Source organism: Sceloporus undulatus, chromosome 6 (assembly GCF_019175285.1).
Source record: "Sceloporus undulatus isolate JIND9_A2432 ecotype Alabama chromosome 6, SceUnd_v1.1, whole genome shotgun sequence".
In the NCBI taxonomy this organism is placed as follows: domain Eukaryota; kingdom Metazoa; phylum Chordata; class Lepidosauria; order Squamata; family Phrynosomatidae; genus Sceloporus; species Sceloporus undulatus.
Window position 1 is genome coordinate 159,864,766 of NC_056527.1, and position 16,146 is coordinate 159,880,911.

General features: G+C 39.3%; 2 protein-coding genes across 5 annotated transcripts in view; one reads left to right on the top strand and one right to left on the bottom strand.

Moving 5' to 3' along the window:
- FAM227B (family with sequence similarity 227 member B) overlaps positions 1–16,146 on the bottom strand; it is a 98,952-nt gene that overhangs the window by 34,709 nt on the left and 48,097 nt on the right. The gene's annotated exons all lie outside the window — the stretch shown is intronic.
- FGF7 (fibroblast growth factor 7) overlaps positions 980–16,146 on the top strand; it is a 39,900-nt gene continuing 24,733 nt past the window's right edge. The window contains exons 1-2 of one of the 2 annotated variants that reach the window (XM_042474802.1): positions 980–1,234; positions 1,746–2,321. In XM_042474802.1, coding sequence (XP_042330736.1) covers positions 2,036–2,321 — 286 coding nt within the window. In that variant the 5' untranslated portion in view covers positions 980–1,234; positions 1,746–2,035. The remainder of the gene's footprint in view (positions 1,235–1,745; positions 2,322–16,146) is intronic. The other variant, XM_042474803.1, reaches the window with a different exon arrangement.

The window sequence follows — 16,146 nt, forward strand, 5'->3', positions numbered from 1 at the left end:
TTTATTATTATTATTTATTAGAAAGCATTATAAGGTAATGGCCAGGATGAAGTACCAGGAATACTTATAATTTGTGAGGAATTATGTTAATTACATCATGTTACATCCTTGTAAAAGAATAATACCTATTACGTATATATATGTTATGATATTTGGCAATAACTGAAGAACCTACAGTATCTTCCTTCTAGGTCTGTATCTAGACCCTTAGCATTAGTGATACCAGCTTCCTCTAATTTTATATAAAACTTATCTTGTTCTTGTATAGACAGTAATGAGACCCATGTCTCAAAGGATGACAAATTGTTCACTAAATACGTAGCTAAAACCAGAGATATTTGTAAAGGTGATCATAACACCTGTACTACACTCATAGGAGTTACAATCCAGCTTTAAAAGATCAGCAGAAAGTTTGCTGCTTTTATTTCAACCCAAGTTGGAGTGGGCTTACTACTTGTAATGCCAAGAGGCTGAGCCAAGCCAGAACAAGTGCTAATTTTAGTGTGTTGCTCTACATGTATTGCTCCTCTAGTAGGTTGTTGATAGAGCTGACACTGGCAGAAGGCAGAAACCACAGATTAAATTAACTCTTGACAGTGATATGATTGATTATACTTAGAAAATGCATAGCAAAATAACAGTTAACAGCTACAGCAGTTAGTAGCCTATAAAATATAACTCTTCCATACTGTTCCCTGTGGAGAACAGTGATCTCAAGGTGTAATCATCAGGCTTTAAAAATGGAGTTAAAATGGGCATTTGCTTCAGAAAAGGACCAGGCTTTTTGAAGATACAGAGCCAGCAAGGACAGTGTCCAAATTCTGGAGTGAAAGAACCCCATGTTTCTAGAGAAGAGAGGGCATCAACCATATTTATAACTCCCCCTGATGACCACAGAACTTAGCATAGTTTTATTTTTGTTCTTGCATTCAAGTGACAGCTGACTGTTTTTGTCCTAATTGTTTCCAAGGGAGGTCAGCAAAGGTTTCCTTAAAGAAAACAACACTGAAAAGTCTTAACACAACACATTCACTCACATATACACACCAGTGTGCACGCACAGACGCTCACACACACCCTCTTGCGCACATGTTGATTTATGGAAACAATTATGATTCTGTCGCAGTCTTTCTAAGCTAGGAAAGTTTGTAGCTACAGTAGAGCGTCTCATGTTGCAAAAGACAGACAACAGAAATGAAATACTTGTGTGTCCAGCTGTTATCAAGAAGAGCGAGTAAGTAATTTGTCTTCTTTAAAACTTCTTTAAAAGATTTCTTAGCTACTAACAGCATTTTCCATCTTCGTGGCTCTCCAGTATCCGAAGCAAGCTCTTGACAGTTTCTTATCAGGCAGTGGCAATGGAAGAGCATATGTTTATGCAAAACCAGAGCTATGTGTAATCATTTAACCTGATAATTAAAACTAAGTTGTTGGAGCGAACATTTAGAAAAATTACTCCTAAAAGAGATCATGAAGCAATCAAGTGAAAGAGGATGCAATGTGGTTTTCTACAGAAGGATTTGGCAATTTAACTGAATCATCAGACGGACGATGGCAAAATAGGAGAAAGCAGGGTTGCATATCAACCTTTAAAATGCTGTGTTAATGCCAGAACCCTTTCTAAGTTGTATGTGTTAACCTTTTGAGGTTGTTGCTTTCCCGTTGCTTTACTCTCATAGTATAAATGATAGTTTCTTTGCTTATGTAATGACCATAAAATTTTATGCATTCCACTTTCCTCATAGATCTTTTGCTTTCAGCACAAGCAATGAATACAAGTAGCAAAGGAGGTCACAGAAGCCGAGTTTATTACTACCTATCTCTTTAAAGACTATCCTGGCTGGATATATGTTTAAAAGGTCAATTGTCTATGGCACCTGTATTTTAAAAGAAGTCAGGAGGACTGGAATTCTGGGAAGGTTGCTGGTCAAATCACTTTAAAATTCAAGAGAAAGGGAGAAGACAGGTCAACGAACCACTGAAGACGGATATTTTTCATTATGTTGTTCATGAGCACCCAGAGCACTGCACTATAATGCACAAATGGATATTGACATGGATCCTGGCAACTTTGCTCTACAGATCATACTTTTACATTATCTTCCTCATGGGTGTTATATCATTAGCTTGCAATGATATGAACTCAGAGCAAATGGCTACAAATGTGAACTGTTCCTCCCCTGAGCGACATACCAGAAGTTATGATTATATGGAAGGGGGGAATGTAAGAGTGAGAAGACTTTTCTCTGGAACGCAGTGGTATATCAAGATTGATAAGAGAGGCAAAATAAAAGGGATACTGGAGCGGAACAGCAACTACAGTAAGTAATCTCTCTTTTGCAAGAAGGATCCAAGTTTTGCAACCATATGTATCACCAGAAAGCTTTTTATGTGTGGTAATTTATACTGTCTTAGTTATTGTAGAGTATATTATCAGACCATTAATCATACTGCTGGATATTCGGTACTTATTTAGAAATGCATCATTTTAAGTAATATGCTTCCAGTACTTTGCAAATCTGCTAATGTAGTATTGTACTTGCACCTGGTAACTATTATAGAGAAAACCTATTATAACAAGTGAATTAAGAGTATTAAGTATTAACATCTCAGACCACCAAGCTCTGTATTCATAAAATACTTATGAAAATTTTTAGAATGCCTGCAGTAGATAAAACTACCTGTGAACATACTTTAATCTGGCATATCAAGAGTCTGCATAGCATACATGTACAAGGAGATAGTGAGCAAAGATATCTTGCAAAAACTATCCTCATACTATGCTAAGCTTGGAATGAAGAGACTTATTTATTTCACAGTGCTTTATTATCAGGACAATAATAAAAAAAGATTATTTCCCATTCTATCCATTTAAAAAAATCTATGTAATTTAATAGGGAAAAGAAAGATGATTTATGATACAAGAGACTGTTTTAATGACAATCTCTTGATATACATCCACTTTTCTTTTAAAAATTTCATCCATATCCAATTTAATTGTATTATGTTGAGAGAACTGATCTCGATAAATTTGATGGTAGCATGTGATTGTGCACAGGTATGTACAATATAAACACGGATACTTTTCAAAAGAGCTGAAAATGATAAGGGGAAAGTTGCCAGTCAGCAATTCTCATTTGTAGTACATAGTGACTTACACAACTGCAAAGTCTAGTTGGTCAACTGAATTCTGTCTCTAAAAAGTTATGATGCCAGAAACAACCTGCAGGGATCTGTGACTTGCCTGTCATTTGAAACAGATTTCTGTATTAACCTGTGTTATTATTGCAGTTACCTGTTGTTGTATACCTTCATGTCGTTTCCGATTTAAGGTGACCCTAGTGCGAATCTATCATGAGGGTTTTGTGGCCAGATTTGTTCAGAGGAGGGTTACCTTTGTCTTTCCCTGAGGCTGAGAGAATGTGACTTGCACAAGATTTCCATGGCTGAGCAGGATTCTGATCCTGTTCTCCTGAGTTGTAGTCCTACAAAATATCAGCGTGAGAATCTAAAACCAAATCACAAGGTTCCTATTCAGATACTATCCTGCCTATATCCCACAATGAAGTAAATAAAAATGGAAACATTTTATTGTATTTTTATACTGAACACTCGATTCCCAATTTCTGAAAGGCAAGAAAAAGTGATACAGGAGTTTATTTCTTCTGTAATAGTATCCAGTTTCTCTAGATGGGATCCTAGCCCCTCACACTGATTATGATGGAATTGTACTTTTCTCTCAGTACTACTTAAATATATGTATGTATCTGCTTTTCAAGAGCTTCAGTATTACATAAACATTTGAGTATGGACTAGATGTTTTTAAATTAAGAGGACAAACAGTTTAGTATGAGAATTAGCAGCCATAGGAGGTAAAAGATTATACATTGTGCAGCATTTTGTGAACATATGTAATGTAAATTCATATATATTGGGACTTCTAGAATGCCACTGAATGTGGGAAAGTAAGTAAGGGCCTTTGGTATTGTTCATCTGGAAAAAATGCCTTTGAGATGATGATCTCTTCATCTGCCAATGTATCCCCTGAAAACCACAAAACCATGTCACAGCAGATTCACACCATTTTTATTACTCCCATATGCCCACATTCTTCTTTCACCCTCTAAATTAAGATGACCACAGCTAATAGAGAAACAGACGTAATATGCTTTCTTAGGAAGAAATGAGAGAGTGTGTGTGTAGGTAAAAGAAGTCACAGCTAGAAAACTATTAATATATAAAAATGCTCCCCTACAGCAACTGTTGTAGTAGTGACCAGAAAGGCTTCTGCTCTTACCGATGCAGTGGCTTCTCATTAGAAATATGTGAGACAGACCTACCTAAGTTTGCCTCCTCTCCCAAATCCACTCCTTCTGCTGTGTACAAAGGAGCCCCAGCACCTTTCTTTTAAAAGAAATGCAGGTTCAGAGAAGACTTATTTTTTCACCTCAAATCACCACCCTATCACTTTCCATGTCTATGGTTGAACAATGCAATGTTTATCTCATTTTGTGTTATGTGTGTAGCAGAGGTAATCTATTTGATATGGACTGTACAGATGCAAAACAAATAGGTGGATAAAGCTTTAGTCAACTGATCCATTGTTCTTCTGCTTAAAATATCATCTGAATATGTTTTCCCTTTGGAGAAGTAAAGTGTTGGGACTCTTCTACATGCTTTGTGCTTAACCTGCAGTTTAGGGTTGTCAGATGAAATAAGGGACAAGGCTCCTGTACCTGGAATGGTTGTGTAGAATGGATTGCAGCAGGTATTCCTGGCCATGCAAGCTGAAATCCCCTCTTTCCTCACCTGTTCCTTAGTACCACAACTCTGAAGCCTTCTCACTATTAAATCTCAAGCATTCTAGCATGATGTCATTGCAATAGTGAATGTGTAAGAACACAGAAAGCAGTCTTACACTAATAGCAATAGCAAGTACATTTCTATACCACTTATCGGTGCACTTAAGCACTCCCTAAGTGGTGTACAATGTGTAAGCTAATTGCTCCCAACAAGTTGGGTACTCCTTTTAGCCACCCTGGAAGGATGCCAGGCTGAGTCGACCCTGAGCCCCAGGCTGGGATTGAACTCACAATCTTATGGTTTATGCGTGAGTGGCTGCAGTACAGGCATTTAACTACTGCACCACCAGGGCTCTATTAAGCCAGCCCCCATCCATGTAGCGCAGTGGAGGCATGCCTCAGTTAAGAAAGCCTCTGGCAAAAATCTCCTTTTTCCAAATCTTTTTAAATCACCACCCAGCTCCCAATTTTTGTTCCTTGTCATCTATCTAACTGGGAGTTAACTTTGACTGAGACAAGCTCCCCAAAGTTTCAGGCAGGATTCTTTCTCATCATACATGGGCGCACCCCAGAAGAACGGATCCTGCGCGTAAGAGAAGGGCCCACTGTATATACAAAAAATTCCTGCTTTCTCAGAATTATTCTGAAGCAATCTTGAAAACTGTTAAGCAATATCTCTGATATGCCCTCATGACCGTCTATCCAATGACTAACCAAGCCTGATCCTGCTTAGCTTCCAATCTGAGTCAGGACTAGTTCTGTTACAATAAGAAGGGGTTACGCTTTCATTTGAAATATATTATTTGATCATATGATCATATGAATTGACCTGATATCTGATCGCCTCTTTCTTCTGAAACAGCTACAACTGAAGAGGAGAGCTTTAGTAGGGTAGATATGCATAGGCTCAGTCATCAATCACAGTGGAGACTTGTAGTCAAGAAACCAGAAGAGGACTAAGGGCTGAAGCAGACAGACTGGAAAGAGTGATTTCCAGCTGCTCTGGCTACGATTGCTCCAGAACCACAGTGACCACATGGCCTGCTCACAAAGTGGATTGTCACTGTGATCCCAAATGAGCCACTGGCAGGAGTAGATTTAATCTGCTCCTTTTTGGGCTGGCTCTTGTCACCTTGGAGATGCCTTGGCGTGGCTTCTGGCCACTTCATGGACGTACATCGTGTAAACACTATGGCCCCAAAGCAGTCGGAAGCTGCTTTATTTGGCCTGTCCGTTTTGGGCCTTGGACTTGGGATGGCAGCTATTAAGGAACTAGACAAAATCCTGAAGTGTAAAGATACATCAATACTAAGGTTATTATAGAATCATAGAATGCCATTGTACTTCCCATTTCTATGTATTGTTATGAAAACTAAACAGTGAAGAGACCTGATTTTGGGGGGGGGAACCCTCATTTGAAATGTGGTACTGGAGAAAAAAAATCTGAGAATACCATGGACTGCTAAAAAGACCAATTGGTGGGTTCTACAACAAATCAGATCCAAACTCTTCCTTGAAGCAAATCTGAAGTGGTCGTACTGGCATATCATGAGAAGAAAGGACTCATTAGAAAAGACTGCAATGCTTAGTAAAGTTGAAGAAAAGAGGAAGACCACATTCCAGATGGATACATTAGGTCAGAAAACCATGGCCATGAGTCTGCTCGAGGTCTCTTATTCATAGGTTTGCCATTGGTTGAAGCTGACTTGAAGACAGTTAACAAACAACAACAACAAAACCACATAGATTTTTTGAGAGCATGGTCATGGTCATGACCTCATGGTCAAGTTCTGTTTACTGCTCCCCTTACTGAAACTTCTTTTATTTCTTTCAGGTATTAAATCTAAATCTGTCCAGAACTCTCCTGCCAAAATCATTCAACTATCTCATCACTCAGAACACAGTATCCCACGCTACATCCCTTATGTCTTCCTGCATCAAGGCATGTGTAAGAATTCCTTGTTCTTGCATTCACAGCCATCTTTAGCCTTGTCTCTTTATTCTTTCCATCTTCCACTGCTGGGATACACTTTTCTCTAACTCCCCGATTCTCAGTTCTCCAAAGGTTTTCTGTTCCCTTATACATTGCTTGTTCTTCATTGCTGTTGCTAACTTGCTATGTCTCTCAAAGCAGCCAGATTATTCTGCGTCATTCACTCCCTTCAAATTCGTCCTTAAAACACATCCACTTCATGAGGATGTTTCTCTAGACCCTTTGTCTTTGTCTCCTTCTGAAACTAAATATGCAGAAATTTTAACTGAACATATGCCTGTTTTCCAGATACTCTCCACGTTCTGCTTCCTGCATCTTTCCCATCTCTCTCCCTTTCTGTTGAAAATCTGGGTCAAATTAGACTTTGAAGGTGTTCCTACGATTAACCTCTTTCCTCCCACAATATCATATGGGCCACAGCTATCAGACTTGCAAAGCAAGCTCTTATTTACTTCCTAACAACCTGTCAAAAAGTACCATGAATATAAAATACATATGTGAGAAAAATAATGACTTATGATAGCAGATGACTTTCACCACTTGGGGGAGTAGCTCTACAATATTTTTTTACCCTAACTGTGTAAGCTCCTGGGGACAGAGATTGCCTTTCTTAATTTGTGTATATTGTTTTATTTTATTAATAAAGTTAAACCACGTGGAGGAAGAAATTGATTTTATTTCAGGTAAGCATTTCAAGAGACTAGGGTTTTCCTTCCTGTGGAGCTTGCCTCCCTGGGGCTGTCTTTTCTGTAGGCAACTTGATGGGGTGTCCTCTTTGCTTATGGCACACATTGCAATCTCTTACATGTGAACAGGAATGGACAAAGTGTGCCTCTCTAGATGTTGTTGAATGGTGACTCCTATCAACGATCCAAGTTAATGGTGAAGAATGCTGGGAAGGGCAGTACAACATCTGGAGGGCTGCATTTTACCCACCCTGGTTTAGAGAGGGAAGCAAGTTCTTTTAAAACTTTTCTACCTTATTATTCTACTAGCCGTACCTGGCCACGCATTGCTGTGGCTCAGTCTGGTAAAATGGAAAAGTAAGAAAAGAGAAAGCACACACATCTGAAATATTTAATTTCACAATATTTGTGGGTATACTATACTTTTTGTTGTTCCATTGTCTGTGTAGATATAGAGATTGTCTGGTTTGCCAACTCTAGAACACGCAACATATAATTGTCGATGTGAGAAGCAATCTGTGTCTAGATCTAAACTGTACAATTCTAAAGACTGGCCCTGAGCTTTGTTGATGGAGATTGCAAATGCCAATCGAATATTCAGTATAGCGTGTGTTGCTGTTACGTCCAAGAGATGGCACTGTTTTTTCTAAACATATTTTACCTGTCACAGGTGTGACATCTATATAATAGTATATAATAGTAGGTATATGTATATAAAAACATGAGTGTATTCAAATGGAGCGTTGTGTCAACATTTCAAAGCAATCGGTGTAGAACTTTCAAAGATTTAAGATTCTGGACAAACGAACATTTACATTTTTATTTATATAGATATTGCCTGGCTGAACAAACTTCCAACCTTCTCAAAATACATTTCACAAATGAAATATGTTCTAACATACTTAACAACATATGTTTATAATATGGTCACTTTACAACCCATATGTAATTTAAAAATACATTCACCTTTTTTCTGGAGTGAAAGTTCCAGTGGCATACTCATACAGTGTCTAGGGTATGTGTGTGTCTTCAAATTGCCTGCCAACTTGTGGCAATCCCATGGTTTTCTTAGGAAGAATGCTCAGAGGTTGTTTTGCCAGCAACTGCCTCTGAAATTCAGTTTACAGCACCTGGTATTCATTGGCAGTCTCTCATCCAAGTACTGTACTAACCAGGGCTGATGCTGCTTAGCTTCCAAGATGAAACAAGATTTGGCGCCTTTGGGGTACTTTGGTAGTTAATCACATTCAGTTGCTGCAGCAAAAAACAGTTGGTCTGATCAGAGCATGGAAAAATTAATGTTAAAGCAAATGCATTAACATTAATTCAGAAATGAATTCTGTTGATAAGTAATATAATTCTAAGCTGCATCATTAGGAATATAGCATCCAGATCAAGAGGAGGAAGAGTACCATTCTGTTCTGCTTGGTTCAGCTTCTCTCTTTCACTGGGAGTGCTGTGTCTACTCCTGGACACCACTGTTTAATAATGATAGTGATCACTGGAATGTATCCCGTATCCAGAGGAGGACAACAAAGTTGGGAATGGGCAGGAAACTAGGTCTTATGAGGAATGGTTGAGGGAGAAGGGTATGTTTAGTTTGGAGATGAGAAGACTGAGAGATGATATGACATGGAAGACAGAGGAAGCCTATTTTATGTTGCTCTGGGAACAGGACCCAAACCAATAGATTAAAAATGTGTGTGTGTCCTTTTAAGTCACTTGCCAACTTTTGGCAACCCCATGAACTCTGCAGGTTTTTTTTAGGCAAGGAATACTCCGAGGTGGTTTTGCCAACAGCACCTGGTATTTGTTTGGTAGTCTCCAATACAAGTACTGAGCAGGGATGAGCTTTCAAGATCAGATTTAATCCGGTGCCTTTAGGATATTTAGACCTACAAGAAAGGATATTCTGACTAAACCATAGGAAGAACCTCGCAACAAAAGAGCAGTTCAACAGGAGAAGAGACTGCTGTGGATGGTGGTGGATTCCCTTTGTTGAAGGTTTTTAAACAGAAGGTGGATGATAATCTGATGGGGCACTTTAGATATGGATTCTTGCAGAGGCAACTCTGCATTTTTATTATTCTATTACAGTATTTGGATTGGGAGGGCAGCTATGAAAATACTGGACAAGATCAAAAAATGTAAAGACGTAACTTTGAACACTAAAGTGAGGATAGTCCATGCCATTATATTTCCCTTCAAGATGTATGGATGTGTGGGGGTTCTCTGGATCCCCCTCCTTCTCCTGCCTAAGATGGAAGGGACCCCTTGAGACCACTTTTCTTAACTACAAAACTTGCTGCCACCACCCACGTTCCTCTCACTTTATTACCTTTAAATCATTTTTAAAAAAACAAATTAAAAGGATTAAAAATGGCAAACCACCTATAACTCTGAATGATAACTCATAAAAATAATTTGAAGCATGAGCAGTACTCCAACAACCAACACTGCTGATCTTAAAACAAATAAAAAATGATTTAACCTTGAGAAGTGACAACAAAGTACAGACAATAAATCAATTTGAATGAATTATAAGCGCTGCTTCAGTACAGTCAGTGAAAGCTTACACTAAATTCTATGTGTTTGTTTTAAGGCAAAGCAACTACTAATTCAAAATACTTCTCCTGGTATGGCTGACTCTAACTTTGTCACAAGAGCTCTGCAGAACTAAAACATACAATGTGTTTGTTCTGGTGCAGTTATAGCACCTCACCGTGTGAGTCTAAAACTAGTAGTAGATGAGGATGGTTTGCTAGGATGTTTTTTCCAAAACACATCAAAATGCCTCGCATATCCTTAGCAGCTGCTTTTGATTATGGCTTTAGATAAATACAAATATGACACCTTAAGCTTCAGATAAAAGTGGCTTGAGCAGTTTGTGCCCCCCCCCCCAAAAAAAGGTTTTTAGTTAAGTATGGCAAAGGCTGGCCAGTGAGGAATCACTAAACTTCTTGGGTTTAATGACTGTTTATGACTGCAAAAACAGGCTAGTTATCAAGCACCTGTCATGACAAGATACATGGCTGGTGGGCTGCATTAATTCAGCCAATACATTACAGATTGTTTCTGGTTTGTCTAAGAAGGATGTATAGTTGTGGTGCTTTTCTCTTGTTTTGAAGCAGCCTTTCAGTGATAGCTTCAGGCAAAGCAGAATGCCTTTCCTCTTTTGCCACAGTTGCCCATTCACTTCTGTGGCCAGCTTGCCTAACTGTCAACAATGAAAATGCCATGTAAATGGAGGATGCTACTCTTTCTTCTCATTACTTACATATCCATAGTAGATCTATTCTTATTATTAGGCAGACTGCCTCAAACCACAGATGTTGAAGGCACAGAACAGCAACAAGACCCTTGAAAGACCCAGCTGTGTGTATCATGCAGTCTGTTGCACACTAATCCAAGCTATTCTGATGCTTTCAGTTTCAGGGGAAGATGGTGTTCTGTTCCTGGCACTGACATACACTCAACTCCCAGTCTATTCAATATGTCAATAACAAAATGTCTTGGGCTGAGCCTAGCTTGGAGGTGGCAAGTGAAGAAGCAGCAGAAAAAAATAGCATAACATCAGGGCCAGGAAATTTTAGGAATCAATAGATGGTTCTGTACAGAAGTGTAGGTGCTCAAGGAATACTTACACCTGTTCTGTTTTCTCTGATATACAAACAAAAACTGATCAGCATCCAGAAAGTATTACAAGATATAAGAAGTACCTAATTTAGTGAGCAAAATGTTGAAGAACTCTCAACAATGTACATCTTACCTAAATGTTTAACCATCTTAGGCTAATGTGGTATGCTAGAAATAGGTGTTATTAGAAGTCTCGCTAAGTGAAGTCATTCAAGGCAATTTGCAGAAACCAATTTTTCTGCTTCAACTTTGCATTCGAAGTGAACAAGGCTGAATGTGTGACATCATCACTACTGCCATGTCTGGATTTTCTCATGATTAATGCTACAGATTCCTAAAGCTGGAACATATGTGGGGTTTCTGTTTTCACTTACATCTGTGCTGCACAAAACTGACTGCTAAGAGTACAGAACAGCACAGAATTCACACATGACAAAACTATGTACTTTGAGTTTCATAGCAAGAAAAAAATAAATGGGCAAACCACTAATATACAAAATGAACCCTATGAAAGTGCCCTTTCTCCTGTTTCATCTAGGTAATGCACAAACAACAAGCAAAGGTAGTATTCTCTCATTTGAAGACCTGATAGCTCAAAATAACCATTAGTACACACTGGAAAATAAAGAATACTTTTTTTAATTTTTAAAGAATATATATGGGCCTGAACAGACAGACCAAAATAAAGCTGCTTCAGGTCACTATGGAAGTATGCTGTTTAAATGACACATGCATCTTAAGAGGCCAGAAGCTGCACCAAAGCCATTCTCCAATATTTAGGATCGGTGCATGGCTTTGGTGTGGCTTCCAGCCTCTTAAGATGCATTAATCATTTAAATAGCATATCTCCAAAGTGACCCAAAGCAGCTTTATTTTGGCCTGTCTGTTCAGACCCATATTCGGATCCATAGTTGATATACAGTATTCAAGTGATATTCTTAAAAAATTAAGTTTTATAACATCCCAGCTTTTAATACCTATATTACCAACCCACAACAGAAATGGCATCCTGCTAAATATAGGCGGGATACAGACCGCTCCTTTGGGTCGGCCTGCACCCGCCCCTTTCCCTGACGGATTGGGGCCTGAGCTGCCACAGCGGCAGCCCCGGAGGCCCCGATCAGCTGCTTTTCCAGGCCTCGGGGAAGTGGAAAAACGCTGCTTCCCCACGGCCTGGAAAGGGGTGTCCTTGGGGCTTCATGCCCCAAGGACACCCTGACTGCAGCGAGGAAAGAGAGAAAGGGGCTCCTCGGCCCCTTTCTCTTTTGTATCACTGGCGCAGCTGTGTAAAGGCTGCGCCAGCGATACACAGCACAAAAGCAGCTCCGTTTATGAGCTCCTTCCAACGCCGCTGAAAGGGCGCCACAGATGCCCTGCAGCGGTGCCAGGACATAACGGCCACGCCATGCCGTTTGGACGCGATGCGGCCACTACGTCAAAATGGCAGCACCCATGTAGACAGGGCGCTGCCATTTTGACGTCCTGGCGACGTACTAGGGTTGTGGGGTGTATATAAGCAATGCCCTGAGGCAACCCTAGTACGTCGCCAGGACGTGCTTAATGGCCCATCTGTACAGGGCCATAGAAACTATTTATTACTGGAAGCCCAACATCTTTTGTATTGCTAAAATTAAAATTTAATACTGATGGTATTGTGAGACTATTTAAAGACCACAAAGTTAGCATACCCAACATACCCCATGTTGTATATGGAGTTTCCATATTTTCACATCTGGAGCCAGGCATGTTCTTAAGTGGTCACAATGACCTTTGGAACACCAGGAAACTTTCCCATGGGAAGGACATGGAGACCTGAAGGCACATGAAGGAGCCAGGTAATACCAAGAGAAAAGATAAGTGGGCTTTCTGCATATCCTCTCACACTGGAGACCAAGGCAAAAGCGAGTAAACCAATACTTTCTACCTATCCCATGCTGTGTTCTGAGTGAACTTCACTAACCATCTATATTTTTTATTATTCCAAAGTTAAAGCAATTCAGTCATTCCAGAATCCCACTGTCGATTCCCTGGGAAGACCATCAGGTCTTTGTTACACTACAAGATAGCACCTAGTACCCCTTGAGGCTAGGATATCAGGTATAAATGATCCTCAAAGTTACCCAGCCTCTCACTAGCCTTCTTGAGCTAAGCAATTCCCCCAATGTTTAAGGAGAAGCTGACACAGTTAATGGGAACTCCAATCTACCACCACCCCCTTTTTGGGTAACAAGACACATAGTTATGCAGCAAATATAAATTAAGCTTTAAAACAATAGAAAAATTCCATTATCAAAGATACCTTCAGTTCTGGGACTGCCACAACCTAAATGACTGTTTTTGCTAGTTGTGCTTCTTCTTGAACATCAGGTTGGTGACTAGAGAATGAACATGATGAACTATGATACAGCTGGCCACCAAAGAAACCCCTGATGTCCCCTAAATCTTCAAGAAGTTGCGGTATGTACAGAATGTTGTTATCAATATTATTGTAACAATAAAAACATTTTACACCACAGAATTCTTCAATGTATAGTATTAACTACTGCAATACTGTAGTTAATATTATTTAGTATTAATCAGTATTAATTGATTTTTATTGCTATCATTGTTACCACTATCATCGTTGTTGCTATTATTGTTGTCAGCTTTATTTATACACCACCTTTTCCCCCAAACCAGAACTCAAGGCAGTTTTATCGATTGCACACACACAGCCTTTGTGGTCTGATAAAAAACCCAAAATTTGAACTATCCATCTATAGTATAATTTTGCTTTCGTTTATAGCTTGAAAACATGTTTAAACCATTTTATTTGGTATGATGCTTGGTTTTCTTGTCTCGACAAAATAAAAACACAGATTCTACTCAACTGAACAGCTATTTATAGCTTTGCTGCCAATACTAAGAGATTTTCTTCATCAGAAGGTTGTGAGTTCAATACCAAGCAGGGGCTCTGGGTCGACTCAGCTTGGCATCCTTCTGTAGGTCACTAAAATGTGTACTCAGCTTGTTGGGGGCAATTCGCTTACACTTTGTAAACCGCTTAGTACATTGGTAAGCAATATAGAAATGTACTTGCTATTGCTATTGCTACAACCACAGCTAATTGTACGCTACCTAATGTAAATGAGGGATTCACATTAAGAGCCAATAGGGGCCATTTTCTGTAGTTGCTGTATTCTTAGCCTGTGAAAGTTTCATAATACATGACATCATTCATATGCATGGAAAATTTTCTCTGTGTAACAAATGGTGCTGAAAACTTGGAAATGGTTATTCACAGATGTGGCTGACAACTGCACGCACAGTTCACAGAAAGGCAGTAAAAGCAATAATGGAACCAATGTGTCTTATTGATCTGTTATGTTTTAACGATTATGAAACCAACGTTTTAAAAGAGTGAATATTAACTTGATTTTAACAGGATTTGTTGTATATTGAATGGTTCAGCTTGCTGGGTGAAAAAGGAGGTCAGGATATGTGGGACAAGGCATGTGTTGATCTTAGCCCAAGTCTTGCCTTAAGATCATGCAAAAAGGTGGAAACCACAGCCCTTCCCAGGTTTCCCTCTCTAATAGGCTCATGACAACTGGGACTCTAAAGTTACCAAGAGATTGATCACAAGAAAAACAACAATGTGTGATTTCACATTTCTCAGGTACCACAATCTTTCTGCAAAAGGGACCACCATGGATAGGGAGGGAAAACCTTTGTCATCAATGCTATTCAGAAGTCATAGTTTTGGAGTGGGATGTCATTAATACATTGAAGAAACACAGCTATGTTTGTTTAGCTAAATATGTGTGAGCAGCCACTTCTGCCTTGAACTACTCCTAGATATACCATTTCATTTCATTTATATCTCGCCTTTCTCCCAATATCCAAGATAGTATAACTGTAAAAGTAAAATTCCTTCTCTTTAGTTGGTAGTATATTTCAGTGTGATGTGATAAATTATTGGATACTTTACCTAACAGATAGCATTTCCTGCAGAATTATTAAAACTAGCCAACTTCTCATTCTCTTCAGACAAGTTCTGTCATGCATTCCAGTGTCACCTTGGGTTTCACTTACTGGTTGAACACATGCTATGGGATTTATAGATTTAAAAACAGTTTATACCTTTGTGTTTCATTAAAGACACAACTTGTCGTACAAAAAATTAAAGGTCGCTCCTGGAAAGAGATGGCTATCCCAGTACTGTGTCAATATAAAGTAATTCTTGTGAATTATTATTATTATTATTATTATTATTAATCATTATCCTTTATAAATAGTGGAAAGCTCTCCTCCTAACAAATGCTGACAGTGATTATCTGTCAGTTGCAATGGCTACTCACTTGTTTGTAAGCACAGTTCACAGAATCACAGAATTCACAGAACCACAGAGCTGGAAGAGACCTCAAGGGCCATTCAGTCTAACTACCTGCCATGCAGGAATGCACAATCAAAACACCCCCGACAGATGGCCATCCAGCCTCTGTTTAAAAACCTCCAAAGAAGATTATACCAAACATAAGATGCTGAGAACCAGCCCCTTATGTGTGGTGGGGGGCTGTACAGACAATCCCTAGGGGACAGAGCAATGCTGCCCCTTTCCTAGCTGGATCAAGACCGCAGCAACCACATGCCATGGCGCGGGAGGATGACTGGAAAAACTGGTTATGGATTGGGCTTCTCTTTGTAACAGACCCTGAACTATTCAGACTCACCAGATCAGGTCTGGATCCACTGAATCCACTGTATGATAACATGTATTGTTAGGGACCATGCTTTGAGAATACAGGGCTCAAGTGTTACAAAATCACTTCCTAAATGCCTAACTCTCTTCTTTCTGCATGCTGAAAAAGCTGCAGAACTTTCCCCCTGTTTCCTTTCCATGAGGTTCTGATGATTAAGTCTGGATGATTCAGGTTTCTTCAAAGTGGAGGTTGTACTGAGTTTATTAGCTGTTATTGCCTGAGGGATATTAACTTTATTTTATTTAAGCCAATTTGGGAACAGTAAGCCTGACATTTGAATGTTTCCA